The 22,410-nt window shown below is 51.8% G+C and overlaps 1 protein-coding gene across 10 annotated transcripts in view; it reads left to right on the top strand.

The window, feature by feature from the left end:
* SLC8A1 (solute carrier family 8 member A1) overlaps window positions 1–22,010 on the top strand; it is a 138,023-nt gene extending 116,013 nt beyond the window's left edge. For 3 of the 10 annotated variants that reach the window (XM_048296251.1, XM_048296252.1, XM_048296250.1), the window contains 8 exons: window positions 508–528; window positions 1,282–1,299; window positions 1,409–1,423; window positions 2,091–2,159; window positions 2,964–3,094; window positions 3,731–3,830; window positions 7,383–7,658; window positions 9,779–22,010. In XM_048296251.1, the coding sequence (XP_048152208.1) occupies window positions 508–528; window positions 1,282–1,299; window positions 1,409–1,423; window positions 2,091–2,159; window positions 2,964–3,094; window positions 3,731–3,830; window positions 7,383–7,658; window positions 9,779–10,155 (1,007 nt within the window). In that variant the 3' untranslated portion in view covers window positions 10,156–22,010. The remainder of the gene's footprint in view (window positions 1–507; window positions 529–1,281; window positions 1,300–1,408; window positions 1,424–2,090; window positions 2,160–2,963; window positions 3,095–3,730; window positions 3,831–7,382; window positions 7,659–9,778) is intronic. The other 7 variants (XM_048296254.1, XM_048296253.1, XM_048296256.1 and 4 more) reach the window with 4 other exon arrangements.
* Window positions 22,011–22,410: the final 400 nt, after the last annotated feature.

Raw genomic sequence — 22,410 nt, 5'->3', positions numbered from 1 at the left:
TTTTTCTTTCATTTTGGAGATCTAAAATGCTGAGCAACAAGACCCTTGAGCCAAGCCTTGCCACAGATTTTTCTTCTCTCATTGTCTGTGCCAAAAGTGCAGCTGCCGCCAGAGCCATTGCTCCCCATCAGGCAGCTGGAGGAGGTCAAAGCCAGTAGCTGCTGCACATGGGACATCTTGTGTCCTCCCCTGGGGCAGAACTGCCTCCGAGACCAATGGAAGATCTTGCACAAACAATTCAAAGGGGAAAAATGAATTTTTTGGAGTGTGTCTTTTAATCCCATATCCACCCCATGTTTGCAATGGTTTTTATTTTAAATCCGCAATCCCATGAAACCTTTCTGTTCCTTTGTTTTTAGTGTCTTTCTCTTAACGCTCACGGTATCCTGCAGCTTTACAGATCTGAAATCTCTGCCCTCGGATCTGGTGTCTTTCTGTGGATATCCCTTTTGATTTCATTATTCATTTACTTTTCTTCTTCTGTGTTTGTCTCTGTCTTCTTCACAGCCCTGTTGTTGAGTGAGCTTGGTAAGCGCGCATTCATTTTTCCTTTCCATTTTTCTGGTTTGCATATTTTTGGAAGAAAATCGATTTTGCTTGATGTTTTTCTCCACTCACAGCATTCTCTTTTAGGGTGGTCAGCACTAGTTAAGTAAGCTCAGGTGCCTAATGCCCCATCTTTCCTGAAAGTAGAGCCCCAAAGTCAGCAATATTAACAGGTGGTGCAAGGAGCGTTTTTGGGGGGTGGTGCTGTTGCAGCCAGAGTAAAGCTGCCAACACCCCGAGATACAAACCTGTGCCACACAAATTAACCCATCACCTCTAAACTGGCGTGGCAGAAACAGGATTTCCTGGCTGCTTAGGGATGCTTGTGGCTGGACAGGAAAGTTGACCAATCCTTTTTGAAGAGACAGTACAAACTTTGCCTTTGAATTTCCTTGCTGGCCACTTCCAGGATAGGGCAGCTGGGGAGGGAAGCAAAGCCATCCTCGTTCCCCAAAGCACCCTCAGCTCCGGGGCAGACTTGCACTATTTTTACCCCTTCCACGGCATTTATGGGACACCAAGGGGTGGCAGCTTGCAGATGTGGGTTGAAAAGCCTGTGTTCAGGTGTCCCCACACTATCCCTGGGGTGTGTGGGTGTGCGTTGGGGAGCAGCCCCCATGTCCACAGTGGGGCAGGGAAGGACCACCATGTCTGTGTTGATGTGCAAATGCTAATCCTCATTTATTTTCTTTCTCTCTCTCTCTCTCCCTTTTTCTCATTTTTGGTTTCATCTAGGTGGCTTCACCATCACAGGTATGGATTTCTACTCTTCCCCTGTCCCCCTGTTCCTTTCTCTTCATGGCCATATGCTCACCCCGCTCTTTCCTCTTGGTTTCCTCTTTGCTTTTGTTCTGTCCTGGAGGGAAACTCTGGAATGGTAAGAAGGCGCTGAGCCGCGGCCTCCCCGCCCCGGCCGGTCCCATTAACACCGTGTCCTCTCACAGAGTGCTCTGCCTGCCACACACACCTAACTCCACCTCGGGGAGGGTGACCTGTCACCGCTGAAGTGACAAGCAACCCCTCTCCATCTCTTGGAGCTGAGTGAGCTTCTCCATTTAATCCAGTCGTCCCTTCCCTGCGCACTGGGCTCTTTCCTCACTTCCCAGGCCTGAGCCAGGTGCCCGAGCACTGGGGATGTGCAGGACCCCATGGCTGCTTCAGATGTGCAGCCCCTGCCCTTCCCACCGGCGAGACCCAGCAGCAGGGCCGGCTCATCTGTCCTGAACCAGCCAAGCTTCCCTCATTCAGCTGAACAATGCAGGACGAGAAGGTCCTGGGTCCCACATGTTGCAGAGCCGCCCCTCAGGAGCCCTGGAAACATAATTCAGATTTGGGAGGCTCTGGCTCCAAGGTGGGTCCCTCTGGCCTGCAGGAGGAGAAGGGCTTTCCTTCAGCTCTGTGCCACCTGAGCAGACAAGGGGCAGCCAGCAAGGGAGCAGCACTAACCCCGTGTGACAAAGGAGTGGAGTTTACTAACTGCATGGGGACAGCTTGTGCAGTGCGTGCAGTCCCCCCTGCTGATCTCCTGCTGATCACTTTAATAGGCAAACCTGTCTTCAGGAAGGTCCAGGCTAGAGATCATCCTCTTCCTTGCACCGTGGTCTCCATCCAAGGTATCTGTGGTGTGGCACCATGTCAGTCTCACGTGGACTGACTGGGGCATTTGCCTACTGACAGATGAACTCCAGTCCTTTTTAGCCCTGATGTTCTTCTGCTCATCCCTCAGGTGGACTGGAAGGGAGTTCAGTGGGGTCTGCACAAGGGACAGTGACAAAGGGCATGCTGCCTGCAGTCCCCATGCCCCAGAGGTTGCACAGATGACAGTGGAGGTGCAGACCTGCTTCACTGCTCTTGTAGTCCCTCTGCTGCCTCCTCTCTCAGGGTTTGGAGCCAGGCACTGGCCCGTGGATGGCTTCTTACATCTGTGCTATTTCCTCCAGCCCCACCATCGCAGCAGGCGTTGGCTGGCAGCCCCCTCTCCAAGGAAAAGCCCTGCTCAGGAGGAGGCAGAGCCAAGATTTCATGTGCATCTTAGCCCTGGGGCTGCTGACAGTGCTCTCTTGTTGTAACAGGCTGGTGGAATTGTCCTGACCGTACCTCAGTGCAGGCCTGGAGTGCTGAGGAATGGAGCAGCCTGAGTGCTGATCTTTCCCCTTCCCAGCATCACTGTGGGAGAGACAGCAATAAGCTATTCCCCAGCCCCAGGATGAGCAGGACTCCTCCTGAGGTTGGATGAGTTGCAGACCTCTTGCTAGCATTTCATAAAACTATCCTGTCTTTCTGTTGCTCCTGAACTCCTTCACTGTTCTGTCGCTCATGCTCCCACCTGGAGGCTTCCTGACCTCCCCCTCTGGCAGGAAGCCAGATCCAGAGTGACCAGCTGGGCCTGATTCACCCACAGGCTCTTTGCTTTGCAGAGGAGAATGAAGAAAAGCAGCCACTGACCAGCAAGGAGGAGGAAGAGCGTCGGATCGCAGAGATGGGGCGCCCAGTCCTGGGGGAGCACACCAAACTCGAGATCATCATTGAGGAATCCTACGAGTTCAAGGTACTGTCCACATCCTCTGTCCCTGTTCTTCTTTCCCCTCTGGCTGGGGACCCTCCTTTTGGGTTTGCACAGCAATGGGAGGCACATGGTGATGGTGTTGGAGCAAAGTGGGGCAGTGAATGGAATCACACACGGAACGGGAGCTGGGATCCCAAATGCTGCAGGTTGCTTTAAAACACAGCCTTGTTCTCACAGTGAGTTCTATGTGCTGGTCCTACTTACAGGCAGCCTTGAGTGAGCCCCAAGCCTGGCACTCCCAGTGCAAAGGGCTGATACCCCAAATGCAAGTAATGGTTGTGCAGCTCAGCAGCCGTGAATGCATGTGCCAGGCCAAGAGCTGAAAACAGGCCATTTCATTATCTTTTCCATTTTTCTATAGTATAAAAATATAACAGGCCACCTTTACTGTGGCTCTGAGGTGGTTCAAGCTCCCATCCATGAGTAGATTTCAAAAGGTCTTTTTTAGCAGCAGTGAAGGGAATAGCAAGTACTTATATTTGGGTTTGCTGCTGGGGTTCTTGAGCTTAAAATCTGCTCAGCTTGTTCCATAAACACATGGCTGTAAGCACTAGCACTGGTGGGTTTTAGCCCAGTATCTCCAGCCCCTAATTCTGTGCTATGCATCTCCATCCACAGAACACGGTGGACAAGCTCATTAAGAAGACGAACCTGGCCCTGGTGGTTGGCACAAACAGCTGGAGGGAGCAGTTTATTGAGGCCATTACTGTCAGCGCGGGTGAGTTTGGGCTGCAGCTCCAGGTGAATTACGATCGCACTCGCTCCTGTCTCGGCTTGGCTGTATCAGTAACACAGACTGTAGTGGAGCAGCAGGAGGCAAAACAGGTGGCAGAGTTATTTACAGTGCCTGCATAAATAAGGCAGCCGATTGAACCCTTTCGTGAGGGCACCTTGTCTCATGTGTAGGAAACCTTCTGCGTGAAGTGTGTCTGTAGCACCAGGCAGAGCAACACCTTGGCTGGTACCAGACGGCAGAGGGGAAAATGTCAGTTCAGTGGGAGAGATCTGGGAGGTGAACACAGCGTGGAAATTCAGAGTGGCATAAATGATGCGGGTGTGAAGCAGCAGTGCTCCCCATCCCTGGTTCTCCCTGTACCTCTGCGGTGAGGACAACGCAGTAGCTAAGGTGCCAACACTGAAGGCAGTCACTCTCTGTGAGCCAAAATTTGCCCTTGACACGCCCTGCTTTCTGGAACTCCTGCTGCCCCAGCCAGCTGTGGCTGGAGGATTGCAGCTCAGCAGCCCAATAGCTGCAGCAGCACATCGTATCTGTGGTCAAACCAGATCCTGTGTGGTCTTATCTTCCCTCCCTTGGAGAATTGCCTTTCCCTCAAATGCCCTGTTGTTGTACCTTTCTCACAGGTGCCAGTGCCATGTGTACCAGTATGCCCAGTACAGGATTTATTATCATTCCCATATATGTGGAAGAAGAAAGAAAGAAAGAAAGATCTCCTCCAGATGTTGTTTTAACAGCTGGAGACACTATTACTCACTGGCTGGATGTTACAGCCTCACAGCCCAGCCCTGGCTGGGTGTGCACACATTAGGGCAAAATCAACCAGCTTAAATTAAATCCCTGGGGAATGCGATTACCTCTTATCTGGCTAATTGTGCACTGAAATGCATGGGGGAGCACTCAGATTCCAGCCTCTAACTCTGCTATACGTGGTAACCTCTGCTCAGCACCAGGTAATTAACAAGGATGGCAGTACCATTTGCCCTCTGCCTCTGGAAACAAGGGCAGGACGCTGTGCAGCAGCTTTCTCCTCAAATTGTGATCCCTCCTCTTTTAGCACAGTTCTTCTCAGAGCCTCCAGGCAAGAGCCTCCCATTATTTTGGATTCAGCATGAACTTATCATGCAAGACAATCCTTGCTGAAGGTTTTGTAGCTAATATGGCTAAACTAATCTATGCCAGAACCAATTATTTAATTGCATCCCATGTTAAAGCAAAGATAGTCACTGACGGTCGGATCCCATTTCTGTGACGTGTGTAAAGACTGCAGTTACGTGGAAACCCTGTTGCCCCAATGTCTTGAATATATAGCCATGATCAGTGCTAACAGATGATTAACAAGCATTTAATAAATGGGATGTATTTTGGTCGACATGAGCTGTCCCTTGCAGTTGTGGATCAGCAGTTTGTCTCTGAGCTCTGGAGATATCCAGACTTTAGCTCCTCAAGCTTTGTGCAAGACAGGTTAAAATGCCTTAAACACTGGAGGTTGGGTTTGAGTTTTTCCCCCAAAGCTCACCGTGGAGACCAGGTGAGAGTCACCCATCACCACTTCAAAATGTAACATCCCAGCTGACAAAAGAAACATTAAACCGCAATTCCCACCCAATGATCAGCTCAGGGCAGTGTTTGCAGGGGGATGGAGAAGCAGAAGATGAGGTCTGTGGAAGGGCAGTGCAGGTGCAGGCAAGGCTGTGCCACACTGTGCTGTGCCATTCCAGAGCCTGTCACTCATGGCTCTTTCAGTCTGCACCCAAAAGCTATAAAGTTTCTTCCACAGCAGAAACATTCTGGGGCTTGCAGGCCTGTTTCTGAGTGCCCCCCTGGGTCACCATCCAACCCCACTCTGTGCTTCGAGTCACCTCCACAGGATCTGGCCAGCTCTTCAAAAGAGAGACATCATGGCTGCTTAACAAAATGATAGGCAGATCTGGATGAGTGTTATGACGGTGTCGTTCATGTTCATTTTTCAGTCTGTTTCATCATCTCCGCAAAGCTTTAGGTCCATAGCAGTCCTGATGGCACCCCGAGCTTGGCAGAGGATTGAAATACCTGCTGCAAAAATTACAGCATGAGCACAGCACGGTGAATCCTGCCATTAGCAGCCTTTGCACACTGAGGAAAAACACGGGTCAGAATAGGCTTTCCAGGCTGAAAAACTGTTCTTTATCTTCACAACAATGCACAGGAATAGGTATTTATATCTGCCAAAATAATAACACTGATTAGGTGCTGTTCCTGCCGTAGTGAGTTTGAAGCTCTAAAGCTTGCATCTTCCCATTGGTAAGGAGCTTCTTCCAACAGCCATGCAGGGAGACCTGGTGGTCCACATCCTTGGTGGGAAAAAAAAAAGCATCAAGGACATGGAAAATCACCAAAGTGCAAGGGATGTCTTTAACACAACTTGCAGTGGCCTTGGAATCCCCAACATTCGTGACTTAGAAACTCATCCTTGTTCCTTAAGGGCAGCAGGAAGGCTCCCACTGACTTAGTTGGAAAAATGTCACCTCCCCTTCAAGTCTGGGAGTGGTTCCAGTGTGAGCAGGAGGAGTTTTTGACTATGCCACAGCAGTGACACTGTGCGCTGTGCCAGGCTGGGGAAGCCCCACGTTTGCCATGCAGCCTGCCCAGGGCACAGGCTGGCCAGCAGCCTCTCCAGATGGCTCCTTAGAGCTGCAGGAGTCAGACAAGGGGTCACCAGCCCCAGTGGGTTCTCTAGTGGGGTCAGCCCCACACCGTGGGGACTCCCTGTAGGCTGGATGCCAAGTGGTGTTGCAGAGACAGGTGAGGTGCCAGTGCCTGGAGCAGGAAAGGGAGTGCCCACTTACCTAGGTCAGACCAGACACCAAGGAACGGGCAACCAGAGCTCATAGGGAAGCCTGTGAAGGGGCAGGGAAGTGCAGCAGGGAAGGACAGCCAGCAGTGATTGACCAGGGAGGCTTTAGGGCAGGCAAAAATCCATGACTGGATCCTGGTTTGCAGCAAAGGTAAGGTGAAGTGCCAGAGCAGCTCAGCAGCCATCAAAAGCAGCTGCCTTTCCAGAGAGCTGGAAGCAATCGGAGGCACTTGTGGAAAGCAGCTCAAAGCAGTTCAAAAGGGGCTTCCTTGGGGGAGTCTCCATGAGGCAAGAGTTGTTCTTGGCAGGTTCTCCTGCCCGAGTCAGCTCCAGCCAGCACGAGGTTGGTTATTTCCCACATCTTCTGGGCCAAGGGGTCTTGAGCAGGGGCTGAGTCTCAGAAGGCATCTGATGGTTAAACTCAGGTGGAGGTGCTGGCACAAGGCTCTGCACTTTCTGGCATGCAGGTGGATTTTTAAACCATTGCCTCTGGGGTGTCTCTCTGTGCTGTGGGAAGGGCCAAGGAAAGGCCATTGAGCCACTCTGACGGTTGCCCAGCAAACAAGATATTTGGAAGTCAAGGCCTGCAGGGCCCAAATCATGAGACACAGCATTTTGGGGGCTGCAGTATGCACAGGAGTTTTGCCCAATCTCCCCAAGATGGGCAGGTCTGATCAGGCACTGCTGGTTTTCTCCAGGGGAAGATGACGATGACGATGAATGTGGGGAGGAGAAGCTGCCCTCCTGCTTCGACTACGTGATGCACTTTCTGACCGTCTTCTGGAAGGTCCTTTTTGCCTTCGTGCCCCCGACAGACTACTGGAATGGCTGGGCTTGCTTCGTTGTCTCCATCCTCATGATTGGCCTCCTGACAGCTTTCATTGGTGACCTGGCATCCCACTTTGGCTGCACCATCGGCTTGAAGGACTCGGTCACTGCAGTCGTGTTCGTCGCACTGGGGACATCGGTGCCAGGTAAGCACAACCACGGGGCTTGTTGTGAAGGTCCATCTCCACCCAGGCTGGGGCTTGGATTTGGGCTTGGGTTTGGGTTTGGGTTGGGGTTTGGGTTTGGGTTTGGGCTGGGAGAGCTGTGCTCTGCAGGATCCTGGAGCACAGGTTTGAGCTCTATGTGGAAATCGGTTTTCAGTCTCAGATGGGCTGGAAGGGCAGAACCGCGATGTGGATTCAGTCCCGTGGGAATTATTTCAAGGACCTTCCCACTGCAAAGGCTGTGAAGTATCTATTTCTGTGGGCAGCCTCCGTGGTATCCACTTTCAGAGTCGGAGTTGGTCTTTGGTTAAAATGCTGCCTGCGTTGGCAGTCCTGCACTTTAAGCATCTGCTGCTTTAACCTTGCTCCCAGGTGAGTTAAGTGCTAGTCCATACTCAGGGCATGCTTTCCTGCATGGACACCTTTGTGTGAGACCAGGTTCAGATGGATCATGGTGAGGTTGCTGAGCCGGGGGAGCTGCTTGAAATGCAACTTGTGAAGCTCTGGGGATTCCCTCATCAGCTTGTGTAAGAGAGCCTGTGCCTTTCACTCACCTTCTCCCATGGGCTGTGCTGGGCAGGCAGAGCCTGGTTCCTGGACAAGGGGATCTGACCCAGCTCAACCAGCCCTTGCATCGGTCACACATTCCCTCACCACCTTCAAACTTCCACTTATCAGCACTCAGATGCTCAAAGATCCTGAAATTGTCCTAATGCTACCAAAGGCAAAGAAAAGAAGCAGCAGTACCAAAAGGAAGAACAGATCTGGGGCAAGGTACAGAAGAAGGAGCATTTTTTAGACCTCTGGCACTAGAGGCTTTAGGCAGAAGGTTTGCAGGGCTTCTTCACACCTTTGACAGTGAAAATCTTCCCTCCTGCCTTTGCCGACATAAGGTGGCATTGAAGAAGTTCTTTTTTAGAATACATTGGGCTACTCTTGTTTCAGTTGGCTCCCAGGCCGTGCTGTGTTAGCTGGGTGCTGCTTGAGCTCCTCCACCCCTGCTTTCCAGGAGATGGGCAGGCACCAGAAGAGAGTGCAGAGAAATCAACACTGACAGGGGCCTTCCCTGCACTGAAATCACTGCTCAAGCTTGCAGAAGTGCATGTGGTTGTTTCCACACTCATCCCTTCTCTCCAGTGGCAGCTGCGGAGTCACGGAGGCATCAGCACTGTCCCACAAGTCCATTAGTGCACCATAATCAAGGCCCTTTCCTTCCCTTAGCAATCAGGTGCATTTCCATGGCAGCTTTTTTTTTAAAAATAAAGCAGACTTTTGATTTCTTTGCTGCAAATGGACCCTCTCGCTGTGCTTATATGTGCCCATCCCCTCCTGTCCTTTGGAACTGGATCTTTGTGCCAGGCTGCACTTCGCCATCTCACCTTGGAGCCCACTGGGGAGGAGCAGAAAGGAGATTCTGTAGAATTAAAAAATGTGAAATATGACCTTGTTGTTTTCTTTTCCTGAGCCACCCTGGGCTGCCTATGCCCGAGGTGATCTTGGAGTGCAGATATGTTCAGGACTCATCTTCTCATTGTTAGCTGAGAGTGCTCACCTGGACAAATCCACGGGCTGATCCCTCCTGCTCTTCCTTCCCCCTGCAGATCCAGAGTGGGTTTGGATGTAAAATCAGCACTTCCTGTGGTGCAGAGCAGCATCATGCTGGTCTGCCTGACACAAGGTTTTCCATTTAAAAGGCCAGCCAGGTTTTGTCACTGGTATTGAAGCTGGCACAGCACCTGGGCAAGCATGCACCACCCACATGGTTTTTCTTCCCAAGGGATGGAGGATGACTGCTGGCTTACCAAAGTGCCAGGGTCTGCACAAGGCACTGGACTTCAGGGAGGCAAAAGGTGCTAGAGGCCACACTGGGGGAAGCCCTGTATGTCTGAACATTGAGATTTCCCCCCTGTGCATTTCTGGATGCTGATGGTCCAGAAGAACCAGATAGTCCCCTGGCTCCTTGGAAGTTCCATTAGAAGGGGCTGTACCCTATCCCCTTACCCATTATTTTCTTTCCCCAGGTGTTGCCATTGACATTTGTCCCCAACTGCCCTCTTCTCCTGGGTGCTTCCTGAGGGTTTCTCCCCATCTTTCCTTTGCAGACACATTTGCCAGCAAAGTAGCAGCAACGCAGGACCAGTACGCGGACGCCTCCATCGGGAACGTCACCGGGAGCAACGCTGTGAATGTTTTCCTGGGCATTGGGGTGGCCTGGTCCATCGCAGCCATCTACCACGCGGCGCACGGACAAGCCTTCCAAGTCTCCCCTGGCACGCTGGCCTTCTCCGTCACCCTCTTCACCATTTTTGCTTTTATCAGTGTGGGAGTGCTGCTCTACCGGCGGAGACCCGAGATTGGAGGTGAGCTGGGCGGGCCGCGGACTTCCAAGCTGCTCACATCCTCACTCTTTATCCTCCTCTGGCTCTTGTACATATTCTTCTCATCTCTGGAAGCCTACTGCCACATAAAGGGCTTCTAAAGGGACAATCAGAGATAGTAAATATGTGTATATCTATATATATCTATATAGAGTGATATATAGGTATAGATATAGATATAAAGCTGTGTATAATGAACAGAGAAAGAATAAAAGAGATTTGCCATGTTCACATACCTGCTGATGGAAAGCGGCTTTGGAGCATCCTTTGAACTAGGCAGGACCCCAAAGCCAGCAGGACCCCTCCCCAGGCAGCAGCCCCAGCCAGGAGCCAGGGGCAGGGCCCTTTCTGCAACTCGACCAACAGGAGCGGCCGATGGCCACTGAGCCCCTTCCCGTCGCTGACTCCCACCCGCCGGCCCCCGGGAAGACAGATGTGATGGCGACCGGGGTGCGTCGGTGTGAGGAAGGCCAGAGTAGCTGGTGAGAAACAGAGCAGTGGGCAAGGGAAGGAGAGGAAAGCAAGGGTTCTGATCTCCCACCGCCATCCAGCTGCCTTCACCACTCGGGAACAGGCCCTCTGGCCCTGTTGGAGAGGAGCAAGAGACCGAACTGAAGACAAGGGGAAGCTGGGAGCTTTCTAAGGATAGAACACAAACCGTTTTTGTCATTGATTTGGGGTTGGTTTTTTTGTTTTGTTTTGGCGTGTGTACAACTAGCATTTCCCACCCACATGCCCCTCACCTTTCCCTGTCCATGCTTTGGGGGTGCACAGCCGCAGCCTCGTGTCCGGTGTCCCAAGCCGAGGCTGCGCGGAGCGGCGGGAGCCTTCCTCCCACTCCTCCGCCTCCTCGGGCATGCTGTCGTGGTACTTGTAACATTTGCATGAATGAAATGAAATCTATCTGTATATAGCATCCTATAGCGGTAGTCCTTCCAACCATGTGGGTTGAGCATTGCAGATTACAAGCATTTTCTTTTCACTGGGTTTTATTTATTTTTAGTTAGTTCGGTTTTGCCATAGGGTTTTGCTTGTTTGTTTGTTTGTTTCCTCTCAGCGGGGGCGGAAAGGATGGAAAGCTGTCCCCACTTACTGCTTGTGGCATGGGTCCGTGAGAAGCAATAACAGCCGTGCAGCTGGAGGTTTTTAGGAGAGGAAAGCCCGCACCCCAGAGACTGCAGGCCCTGCCCAGCTCTGTGGATGGGGTCCTCTGATGAGCTGAAGCCAGTGTGAAGGCCTCCTCTGTCCACAGGAGGTTTTACACGAGGTCCCAGGGAGCCCGAGTGGGGTGAGCAGTCTGAGGGGAGCAAGCCTGGCTGACTCCCAGCACCTCACGTGCTTCTGCCTTTCGAGTCGGTGGCTGCCTCAAAGCCCTTGGCCCCCTGCTATTCCCTGTATCCCCAGAGGTGTAGTGACAGCCCGTTTCTGAGTGTTAAGCCATCAGGACCGGTCCCCAAAGCTGGTCTTTTCCCACAGCCATTTGGAGGCAGAATAATCCAAGGTAAGGGCTGAAGGGCTATACGAGATCTCCCACTCCACTGAGTGTGACCGGGAAGCATCCCCCCAGGAAAAGGCTGTGTTTTGCACTCTCCAAATCCAAAATCACTGGACAGGATGAGACAGGGAGGTGTAACTCAGCATCACTCCCCTGTAGCCAGGAGTGCAGGCTGGGGTAGAGAGTCGAGCCAGGGAAATGTGGGTGTAGAGCTCCCCAGGGCACAGCGCAGGGGAGGCACTGGGCACTGGTGTTGAGAGATACCTTCTCACCCCATGCCCTTTGCCTGGCTCCCTGATGCTGCAGCCAGGCAAACTCCCAGCCTGCATGTCTGTGGTGAGCTCTTCCCACTCAGCTGAAAACCATGTCTGATGCTTGTACCATAACCAGCTGGCTGGGGGTATCTGTACTCATTTTGAACTATCTGTGGAAATTTTAATTAACCTGCTGTAAGGTTTTCTCTAGGAATATGAAGTTGTGGGGTTTTTTTTTTCTTCTCGAGCCTTTTTTCACTTTTGATTTGTTTTGGGGTTTTTCTTTTTTGTTTCTCATTGTTTTGGGGGAAAAATCAAACACAGGTGCAGGTTGTTCAGGTTTGTGATTACCTTTATGTACAATGATTTCATTTTCATCTGTTTGGCTTCATTTTTTTTCTTTGTGTGTATTGCCCACCACTATAGGCAGTGAGTCCACTAATTGTGATGATCCTTATCAATGGTACACAATGCACAGAGAAATAAAGTTTGTAATGATTCCTGATGGATCCAGTACTGCTCCTGCATATTCTCTATGGAAAACCCTTCTCTCCCGTCCAGTTGTTTCCCCTTTGTACCCATCTCTCCTTGACTCATTGGCTTGCCTTCACCGTGTTTCTGCCACTGACAGGGGCAGTGGTGCCTTGGCACAGCCGCTCCTGCCCTATCTCATGCCCTTCCTCCCGCTCCATCTCCATGGTGCCTCAGGCTCGGTGCGTGCTGCGGTGCAGCTGGGGCTCACAGCCCACTCTATGCTCAGGGGGATGCAGGAAACCACCCAGGGACAAAGCTGCAGGGCAACCCACCCTCCTGGGGCCAGGAGCTGCTCCTGTGCTGCATCTCTGGCCAGTGCTGGCTTGCCCTAGGCTTGGGGAGAGCCGTGGGTGTGCCCCCAAGGTACTGAGCAGCTCTTTCTGCTTGTGTCTTCTATAGAACTGCTCCTGCTGCAGCCTCACAGTGACCTGTGCTGGGTTAAGCCATGAGCTAACTATGAGGGAGAATGCACAAGATGCATTACCAGGACAGGGTCCATGGGTGCCAAAGCAGATCTGAGACACCCCACGAGGCTGGGCTGCTCTCAAGAAGTGCCTGCCCGTGCCCCAGTCCAGGTGCCGTGGGCCGTTTCAGACCCATGTGCCTCGACACAGCTCAGCCAGCACTGAGGAGGAGAAAAGTCTCCCCATGCCCAGGCATGTTGCTCCTCCCTGTGTTTCATCCAGCATCTGTTGAGCTGTCCCCAGATAAACCCTCCCTGCAACGCTTGGGAGGTCCTGCTCTGACAGCTGAACTCAATCACCAGCTCTGGAGATGGGTCCCAGGCAAGCACTGCCTTCAACACTCCCCAAGCCACAGAGAGCGTGGCCAGTGATGTCCGTGTGCTTTTCCAGACAGCGGATTGTGAAAGCAAAGCAGCTCTTCTGACCCAGTAATTGCATCTGCTGAAAGGTGATCTTGGTATTTCCCCCTCATCATTTGCTTCTTCAGAATGAATTGCCATCGCTGAAGTAATTAACAAGTCAAATGGGACTCGTGTAGCCACTCAGGTTAGCAGACAGTGAATAACTGTTCTGCTCACAGAGCTTTCCAAAGGGAAAAGCAAGCAGTGCTTGCTTAGGACAAGGCTTAAATCACAGGCTAAACACCAGCCCTGTTGATGCAGTTGCTCTCTGCCCACTGTGTGCTTTTGGGCATCTCTAACAAGGCTGTGCACTGTGTGATGTGTTGCGTGCCCAGTGGCTCATGGAGGGGTCATGGGGGAGCAGCAAGGGGGAGCACCAAGCCCCCATGTTCCCAAGGGTGCCCCAGCGTTCCCGAGGGTACCAGGCCTGCTCTTGTGCACAGTCTCCTCCTTAAACCACGCTCTCCAAAGGGAGAAGAGAACTGCCCTCCCCCAGGAGACACTGGCACTGGCTGGCAGTGCTGGGGTGCAGCAGGAGGAAGCACAGTCCCCAGCACAGTCACGCCTTGTCACAGCTCAGCTCCCTGGATCCCCTGTCTCATGCCAGAACTCTCCCACCTCTTCCTCATCCAGCCTCCCCACCCTCCCTCACATGGGCAGAACATCGAGCATCTCTGATAAAGGCCTGGGTTTATGGATGTTGCCAGAAGCAGCAGTTCAAACCCTCGGCCTCCATCCATCTGCCCCATTTGCTCTCATCCCCTCTCATCACCCCACCAGCCAAAGGCAAACCTTTCCATGGAAAAGGATGCAGCACGTGTCCATGTGCAAAGGCCATTCAGAGACAGGCACCCAAATGACTCCACAGGCCGCTGCCAAGCACTTGAGGACAAGCAGAAGGAACACACTCGTGACAGCGCTAACCATCTTGGACAAACCATATTCCCAGCTCGTCAGGGCTCAGTGGGAGTGGAGGCGAATCCCCGTCACAACCTGAACGCTCGGAAAAGGCGCAAACCAGGAAAGAGCGGCAGCTCTGCAGTGCCTCATGGCTGGGCCCACCCAAACCGCCGCCCGTGCCAGGGCAGCACAGGAACAGCTCCATCCCGAGGTGTGACTCCCTCATCTCCAACCCAACAAGGCTCCTGCCCCTGTGCCACCCCGCTCCAGGCAGCCTGTGATGCCTCTGGGGCGAGGGGTGATCGCAAGAGTCATTAGTGCATCTTCATCCCTGCTCCCTGACAGGACAGAGGGGAGAAGGGAGGCCTTGAGGCCGCCGTGGTCACGAGCCTGGCTGTGAACTCGCTGCACTATTTCTGCTACGGGCAGGGACTGGAGAACCAGAGCCCCTGTGTTATTGTTACAGCTATTTTTAAATTCTCGGGTAAGAATCGTCGGCATTGGTGGCCATATACATAACGCAGGAGGAGGTTCAGCTACGTCCCTGGAGGGACAGAGCTGGGCATAGCCGGAAAGTGACAGAAAACTTAACGCTGGATGCTCTAATTCCAAGACAAAGCCCTGCGTTATTTTCTGTAGGCTTTGGCACCCAAGCCCATCTGGAGAAATGTGTTTGCAGAGCACCAGGAACCTCTCTGGCCTCTCTGAGCATGCAGTGACCAACTACTGATGCCTCTACACATGCTCAGCACAGCTGTGGAAAAGCCTGTTTATCTTGTAAAAAATTGACTAGCGCAGGAAAGCATCCAGAGGCGTCCGTATTCTTGCAAAAAGCACCAAGGGACAATAAATACAGTGAGATTCCTCACCTTTTAAGGACTTGAGCCTTTCTGCTGTTGGAACTGGAGGTGCCAAGAACCTCTTGCCAGCCAGCAGCACCCCTCACACAGAGGGAAGGGACACTTTGAGGGAAAGGGGCCTGCCTGGCCAAGTAGGAGCTGTTATCAGCACAGATAGACAGGAGCTTGCTGCTACTAGCAGGATTTTCTGCTTGTGGTATGTCCCTGAGAGCATCCAAGGAGTCTCCACGGGGTCTTGCTCTCTCTCTGGAGCATCTTGAGAACAGCCAGTCCTGCCCCTGGGACCCAGTGCCCCCAGGGTGGTTCACCCCCTTCTCCTGCAGTCTCTGCACCCTCCCTTGGCTCCTTCCCCTTTCCCAAAGGGAATGCCAGCTTGGGGCTGCCCTCATTAGAAGTGTGGAAGAGAGCACTGGGGCACCCACTGTTCCCAAAGCAGGTGCTGTGGAGCACTGCTGGAGCTGGGGGGGATGCCCAGCATTGGAGGGCACCAGGAAGGGACAAGTGCCATGGGGTGCCACCCAGATCTGGAAACCTTGTCTCAAGCACTGCCACAGCATGTCCCCTGCCCTGGCTGCCATGGGCATGGACATGCACCTCAATTTCTGCACAGGTATAGCACAGCCTCCTTTTTTGGCTTTTTTGGCCCCTGGACAGCTTTTTGGCTGTCCAGAGGCACCAATCCCGGACAGTATTTTTTATCTCCTTTGATTCAGAGCAGCCCTCAGCCTGTCATACTGCACCAGGAAAGCTTTCTGCTCCTCCCTGTATGCAGCCCCACCCCAGTTCAGGTGGCAATGGGAAGGACCATTAGTGATGCACCATTAGTGACCCCACCTGGTGCTGGGGTCCTCCAGGTTCTGCCTTGAGCCATCCCGAGGTCCCAAAATCACTGTCTATGCACAGTGACAGTCCAGCCTGGGGCTTGCTCTGTGCTTGCCTCCCCTGTGAAGCCTTTTCACATGCCATCTTCTCCCAAGCTCCCTGCAGAGAAGCATTCTCTGTCCCTCCTGCCCCACAGCTGGGGCATTCCTGTGTGGGACACTTTCCTTTTCTCACTGCACCGAAAAATTATTCTTGTTAGCTCAGCCTCGCTGTCTGTATCTCAAGGCTGGACTTGAGCCCCTACAAACCAAGGAGCAGGCAAACTTCCACAAAAACCCCGGCATGCTGAGCCCCTCCCATTCATCACCCGGGCACAGGCACAGCCACTACCTGCAGGCACAGTTTTTATTGTGCCACTGCCCCTTGCTCATGAGTCTGTGGCAGATTAAACATTTTTGGTGGAATTTCCATTATCGAGTCCTACAGATGCTCCAACTCCACCCCCCAACCCAAACGTGCCTTGACATTTCCAAAACAAGCTGATTTGCTTTACCTGGGGGTTCAAGACTTTCCTGCCCTTGCTTAAAATGGGCAGAGTTTAAGTAGAGCAAGTTGCAATGGCTTGGGATGCTTATCCACACTTAGAGCTCCTAAACCCTTGCAGGACATGGGAGACTGCCGCAGAGCTCTCTCCCTGCACCTCCCGACCTCTTTGTTGAGGTGGGATTTATTTCTTCTCCATTATTTCCAGCCCAGAGGAGTCTCTTTGCAGATGCCAGGATGAGACCTGCGTGGAGCACAGCCTTGCTCTGTTTGCCTGATGGAAATTGCCATGTCCATGGCACTGCCATCCCCAAGAGCGTGTCCCCCTCTGCCCCAGCCCACAGGCCCTGGCAGGCTCCTCGCTCGCAGAAGTGTGAGATTCTGGCAGATGAGCTTCTTTGCAGAGATACTTGGAAACGTGCAGAATTTCTAAGTCCCTGTAAAATTGCTGTGCTGGCGCGGGCAAGGTTGAATCCCAGTGGTGCAAACGTGTCCCAGAGCTTATTTGGGAACATTAATGAAAGGTTTTGCAAACGAGTGGCTTTGTGATTCCCAGGGATGTAGGGAGGTGCACAAGCGGAGTTCTCCTTGTTCTGCGTAACGCTGAGATGCCTCCCTTGCCCTTTGCCTTCAGCTACAGCCCTGTGCACTGCCCTGGCCTTTCCTTGCAGCGTGGGCTGTGATGAGCTGCCCCTTGGCTGAACTCCCCCTGCTCAAAGGAGAACGGACTGGTGCCTGTTTGTGTCTTCGTTCGCTTGCCCCATGTTGCCTCCTTCATCTTGAGAGCTCTTGAGAAAAATGTGCCCATGCAGGGAGCCTTGCAGGAGCCCTGCTTGTCTTGCTCTTAATCAGGAAACATGCTCTGCTCTCTGCAGCTCCAGACAGCAAAAGATGGCAATAATACCTCTTACATTACAGGCACTGCGTTAGCAAGGAAGAAAATGTTATTTATTTTTTCCCTGACAATACTTGTCCTACTTCTTTTTTCCATAATGCATTAAGCATTAGGAGGCACAGCTCTGCACACAGTCCAGCTCTCAAGACTACCTGTTGAGGACATTGCTCAGCAATCCAGCAGTTTTATTTGTGGATGAAGGGCAGAAGGTGGTGAATTCTCCTACAATTCCTAGCTCCTGCTGGAAGACACACAGCCATGCTGGCAAAACCCACAAAACACAGGGTTTTGTAAAATGCAGTCTTTGTATCCTGCGTCTCTGTGCCAAGAAGACCTGGCATGAGGTTGTAAAATCCAAATCATGAACTTCCTGAACACCACTCATCAGAGATGGGCATCTTTATCCCTACTGCTGCCTCCAGGCTATCCGGAGAGGTCTCTGGCACACCTGGTGTTCACCTCTTGTGAAAGTCACCGCTAATCAAGCGAGAAGAGGACGTGGAGTAGACAGACCACATTCTACCTCCCACCCCAAATACAAGCCCACAGGATATCCCCAGCAAAAAGCAGTCAGACTGCCAGGAGCACAGCAGTCCTTGGGAAACCTCACCCACCTCAAAGGCAAGCAGGTTCCCCATGGTGCTCGCTCCACGCTGCTCCCCACATCACTGCCATGAGGGAGGGGCTGCTCGCAGCTCAGCATCCTGCAGGCACAGGCAAAGGAGACACCTGGGCTCCCCAGGCTTGCTCGTGGGAGCATAAGCCAGAGAGGCCTGCAGGGAGTGGCCATAATATTTCAAAGGAGAGATAAATGAGATGGGAATTAGTAAAAAAAAAAGATAGTAGCAGTAATTTAGATCCATCACTTATTTTCCGCTGTAATGAAGTGCCCCAATTATCTTGATGCTTGAGTGACCACTCCAGTTCTCAAAAGTAATTTCCACACACTTGAACAACTGCTCCTCCTTCTAGAGTAACCATCTCAGAAAGAAACACATCTTTTCTTGGCAGTAATTCTTGTCAGCAGCTTCTCACACTGTCCCACTCAGGAGTGGAGGGACACTCGGGCAGAGAGCTGCCTGCACAGCCTGTCCCAAGGTTGCTGGACATTCCTCACACCAAGGGTCCCCTGGAACAGCAGGATGCAGGCGGGAGAGAGCTCAAACTGGCTCGCTGGGCCTGAGAAGTGAGGGGGACAGCTGGTGGTTGGATGCAGCCCATGAGGGGAGGCAGGCAGCAGGCGTGTGGTGACTCTCCTCACGGGCACCCCATGCCAGGGTGGTGGCTGGGGACAGCACTACCAAGGCAAGTTGTCCCCTGGAATTTTGGATGTGCTGCAGAAAGAATGGCTCTCACTTTCCTGGTCTCCTCTGACAGCCACCAATCTCTGACAGCCACCAATGTGCCCCTGCTGAGCAGCCCGAGGGGAGCTCCCCGTGGCCCCCGGAGCAGCACGGGGCAGGCAGGCGGGGAGGAGGCTGCAACCACCCTTCCTGACGCACCCAAAGCCACCTGCCACAGTCATCCTGTCACCCACCACCCTGTGTGTATCCCCCCGACAGCCACAAGGCGCTCTAGGGCAGACAGACATCTTGTGCAAACCTTGACAGAGAGAGAGAGATCTCTGACAGCCCAACCAGCCCCCTGGTCCCCCCACCAGGGACAGGGCAGGCAGACCCCAGCTGGACAGAGCCAAATTATTTCAAAGCTGGGCTGAGAGTTTGCAGGAGAACTGGTTTGCCTGGAGACAGAAACCAGAGCATGGGTCATAAATTCAACTCCACCTTCCCTCTGCCACCTGCGCCGTGCTTGGTGCCGTGAGCTGGCGCTGCCCCAGCGATGCGGAGCCCTTGTGCCCCAAGCTGAGGGTCGCCCCTGGGCTCAGCAGCTGGAGCCCCCCAGTCTCTCTGTCTCTGTCACAGTTCCTCACAAATTCAATGGCACAATGCAGCTACACTATTTGAAAAGCCATAATATTTGTTGGTACGACTCTTTTATTACTGTCAATTTATATATATATTTGTTGATAAAAGAGGTCATCTTGGGAGACACTTCCAGTCTACTGGGAAATAATTGTCCGATGCTGTATATTCTGTACATGCTGTATAAACAAAGCAAAATATGTAAATCTAAATGTTCGGTGGACTCGGTGGCACCTCCTGCAGGGGGAGATTGGGACCAGGCAAGGCCCCTTGTTGGGCCACCACGGCTGGGGCGCGGGGTCCCAGCAGAGTCACCATCCCGCTGGGCCTTGGACACGGTCTGGGGCAGGATCTGGCCACAGTGCAAGGGCAAAGCCTGCGGCTCCCTCGGTGGTTCTCCCCACACGAAGGTGAAAGGGGGCAGCTTTGGGAGCAAGAGCGGCCGCACTCGACCTCCCTCCCGGGGCACAGCACGAGGCCGGGCACGGCCGGATCCATCGGGAACTCTCAGCGCAGCACGCCCGGCGTCAGCCACCTACTCCCCAGGGAGGACACCCCTCAGCCACCACCCAGCACGACATCTCTAAGCCTTAGGGGTCCGAGAGAGACAATTCCCTGTGGGGAGACGGCTGGTGACAGCAGAGACTGGCTCCGAGCATCCGGCTTCTCCAGCTCCTTCCCACGCCAATCCCAGCTGCCCTCCTTGGTGTGTTTTACAGCAGCCATGAGCTGTGCCCTTCTAACCCGACACACGCTGTTAGAAAACCTGTTTCATATTTTCCGTGGTATCAATCTACAACTTTTGAAACTATTGGACACAGTCGTGGTAGCCTAAAAGTTGTGCTGAGCTCATATATTTTTATATTTGTGGTGTTTTCCTATCAATAGAGAGTAGTGAACCCTATAGCTGAAAGTGAACTATTCAAAATAAATATATGACTGCAGAAAATCTTTGTAAAAATAATTTATTTGAAATATTCTGCCAAAGATAGCTCTCTAATGATCTGTAAGATGTCGTTTCTCTCTTTTTGCTCTGAATGTCATTGTGAAAGAACTTTTCTCCCCATATCTTTTGAAGATTTTTTTTTTTTTTTTTTTTTTATTTTGTATCTTTAAGGGCAAAGAAATATTCCAATGATTTTTTTACTAGAGCAGTAAATAGAGTAGCAAGGAGGCACGAGACAACTTTGCAAAGCTGATAAACAGGATCCGGTAACAATCACTCTGAAAATCGGTTTCTCCCATAGTTCCTCTGGCTGACAGATGGGTTTTGAAGCCTAGGACAGCTGTCCAGCAGGAAGACCTTGGCTGCTGCTGCTGTGGCTGCTGTGTAGCTTACCCAAAGGAGAGAAATCTCTCGAGAATCCCATCCCCAGGCTTGGGGCATTTGGATCCCCTTGCATCCAATCTTAGCCTCTTCATAATTTATGGGCATGATTTATTTATTAGCCCTTAATAGGCCCTGTGGCACATGGGGAGCCCTCACCCACAGCTTTGTGGGGCTTCAGCCATTCCCTCCACGCACCTGCCAGCAGCCCTGAAGCAGTGGCACAGGGAATCCTGCTGGCATCCAGATCTGTCCCCTTCCTCACACGGGGGCAGGGCAGGGGACACCCAGCCACCAGGGGACACGATACTTTAGCAAGAGGATCCGTCCCTGCAGGTATCCAGTTAAAACAGGGGGAAGTAGAGCCTTTTAGCATGGAGAAGCTGCCTAGACAAGTCTTTTAGAAATTACCTTTTTTTTTTTATTATAGAGAATAATCTTCTTTCCCTTCTTCATTTCTCCCTTTTGAAAGAACTTTTCAATACTAGGGAAAGCCTTCATTATCCTCTGTGATCCCCAGGTCTGCTGCGGTGGAAATAAATCCTCAGCCACGTCTGTTAGGCTCCACCACTTCAAAGAGATTTTTGGCTCAGACTTTTTTCCCTTCTGAGCAGATTCACAGTTTCTTGAATGTCTTGGTCATAAAGGTCTGGACGAATTAACTGGTTAAAAAAGGAAATAAAAGCCCTGTTCCAGTGAATGTGTTTCCACAAGCAATTCAACTTTTGACTCCCCCTAGGTCAGGCACGTGTGTGTTTTATTGGGAACGGAGATGGGAAAAGCAGTTTCCAAGCCATAAGGTGTGACGGGTGTGATGGGAGAACTGCTGTCCGTGGGGTGTGGGTGGCACACTCTGCAGCCGTGGGAACCACGTGCCAGGGAATCTTTGTTCCTCTGTGCAAGAGCTCTCTGAATCCGGGGCTGCGCAGCTGCTGCGTCACAGGGAACGCAAGCGAGCCAGGGAAGACAATGGTGAGAAGAATTGGGTTTCTGATCACTGTGCATTTTGTTAATTAGTGAATTCAAATAGTTTTATTTTTACCAAAAACAGATAATCTTTATTCCAGTAAAGACAACTGTTGACTTGAGATATATATAAATATATATATATATATATATATTATTTGAATGGTTTATATCCTGTTGCTCTAACTACATAAAATGGAAACATGTTGCAAGTTGTGTCATTCCAATATACAAAATAAATTACTTTTCCCTGCATGCTGCCTGGGTATGTTGTGATTTGAATTAAGAGTTATATTTGAATTGCCTTATTCAAGAGGTTGTATGTTACCTAACTGGGGAATGACCTGGCACTGTTCATCACATTACATGTGTACTTGATGCTGTGTTATGTCAAATTCAGATGAGTTGTCTGTCATCTATGTATTTTGTGGGAGATCTTTTATCTTGTTAAACTGTGATGTGTAAACCTTCATTGCCTGAAATAGTCACAGTTGTATAAATCAGTGTCTTCAGCTGTTTTCCTAATTTTAACACAATTCCTAACACAAAATATAGATGTTTGTAAATTCTTCATTCATTTGGTCTATTCTTATGTATGAGGCTTTTTTAATCTGGCAAAGCAGTAAGATAAGGCAGCTTCCCCGGCAATTTTCAATCAAGGCTCAGCTACATTTCTATCCCTCGGCAACAACCAATTTTCAGCAGCGACAGTTGGCATTCGGGATGTCTGTTTATTGCTATTATCTCTCCTGGCTCGGATGGGCCATTATCACTGCAGAACGCGATGATTAATGACAAGCCAGACGTGACGCTCCTGCAGCGACAGCGCTCTGGGGACCCGGCACCTCACAGCGCCTTCCTCAGGCCCCGCACCTCTGCCGTGCCCCAGGCTGGGTGGGAGGCAGGGAGGGGTGGGGGTCCCTGCAGACACAACTGGCAGCAGCACAGTGCGGCCAGGAAACAGCTCGGGCTG

This window comes from Corvus hawaiiensis, chromosome 3 (genome assembly GCF_020740725.1).
Source record: "Corvus hawaiiensis isolate bCorHaw1 chromosome 3, bCorHaw1.pri.cur, whole genome shotgun sequence".
NCBI lineage: Eukaryota > Metazoa > Chordata > Aves > Passeriformes > Corvidae > Corvus > Corvus hawaiiensis.
Note: the sequence above shows the minus strand (reverse complement) of the source record. Positions and strands in the feature narration are given on the sequence as shown.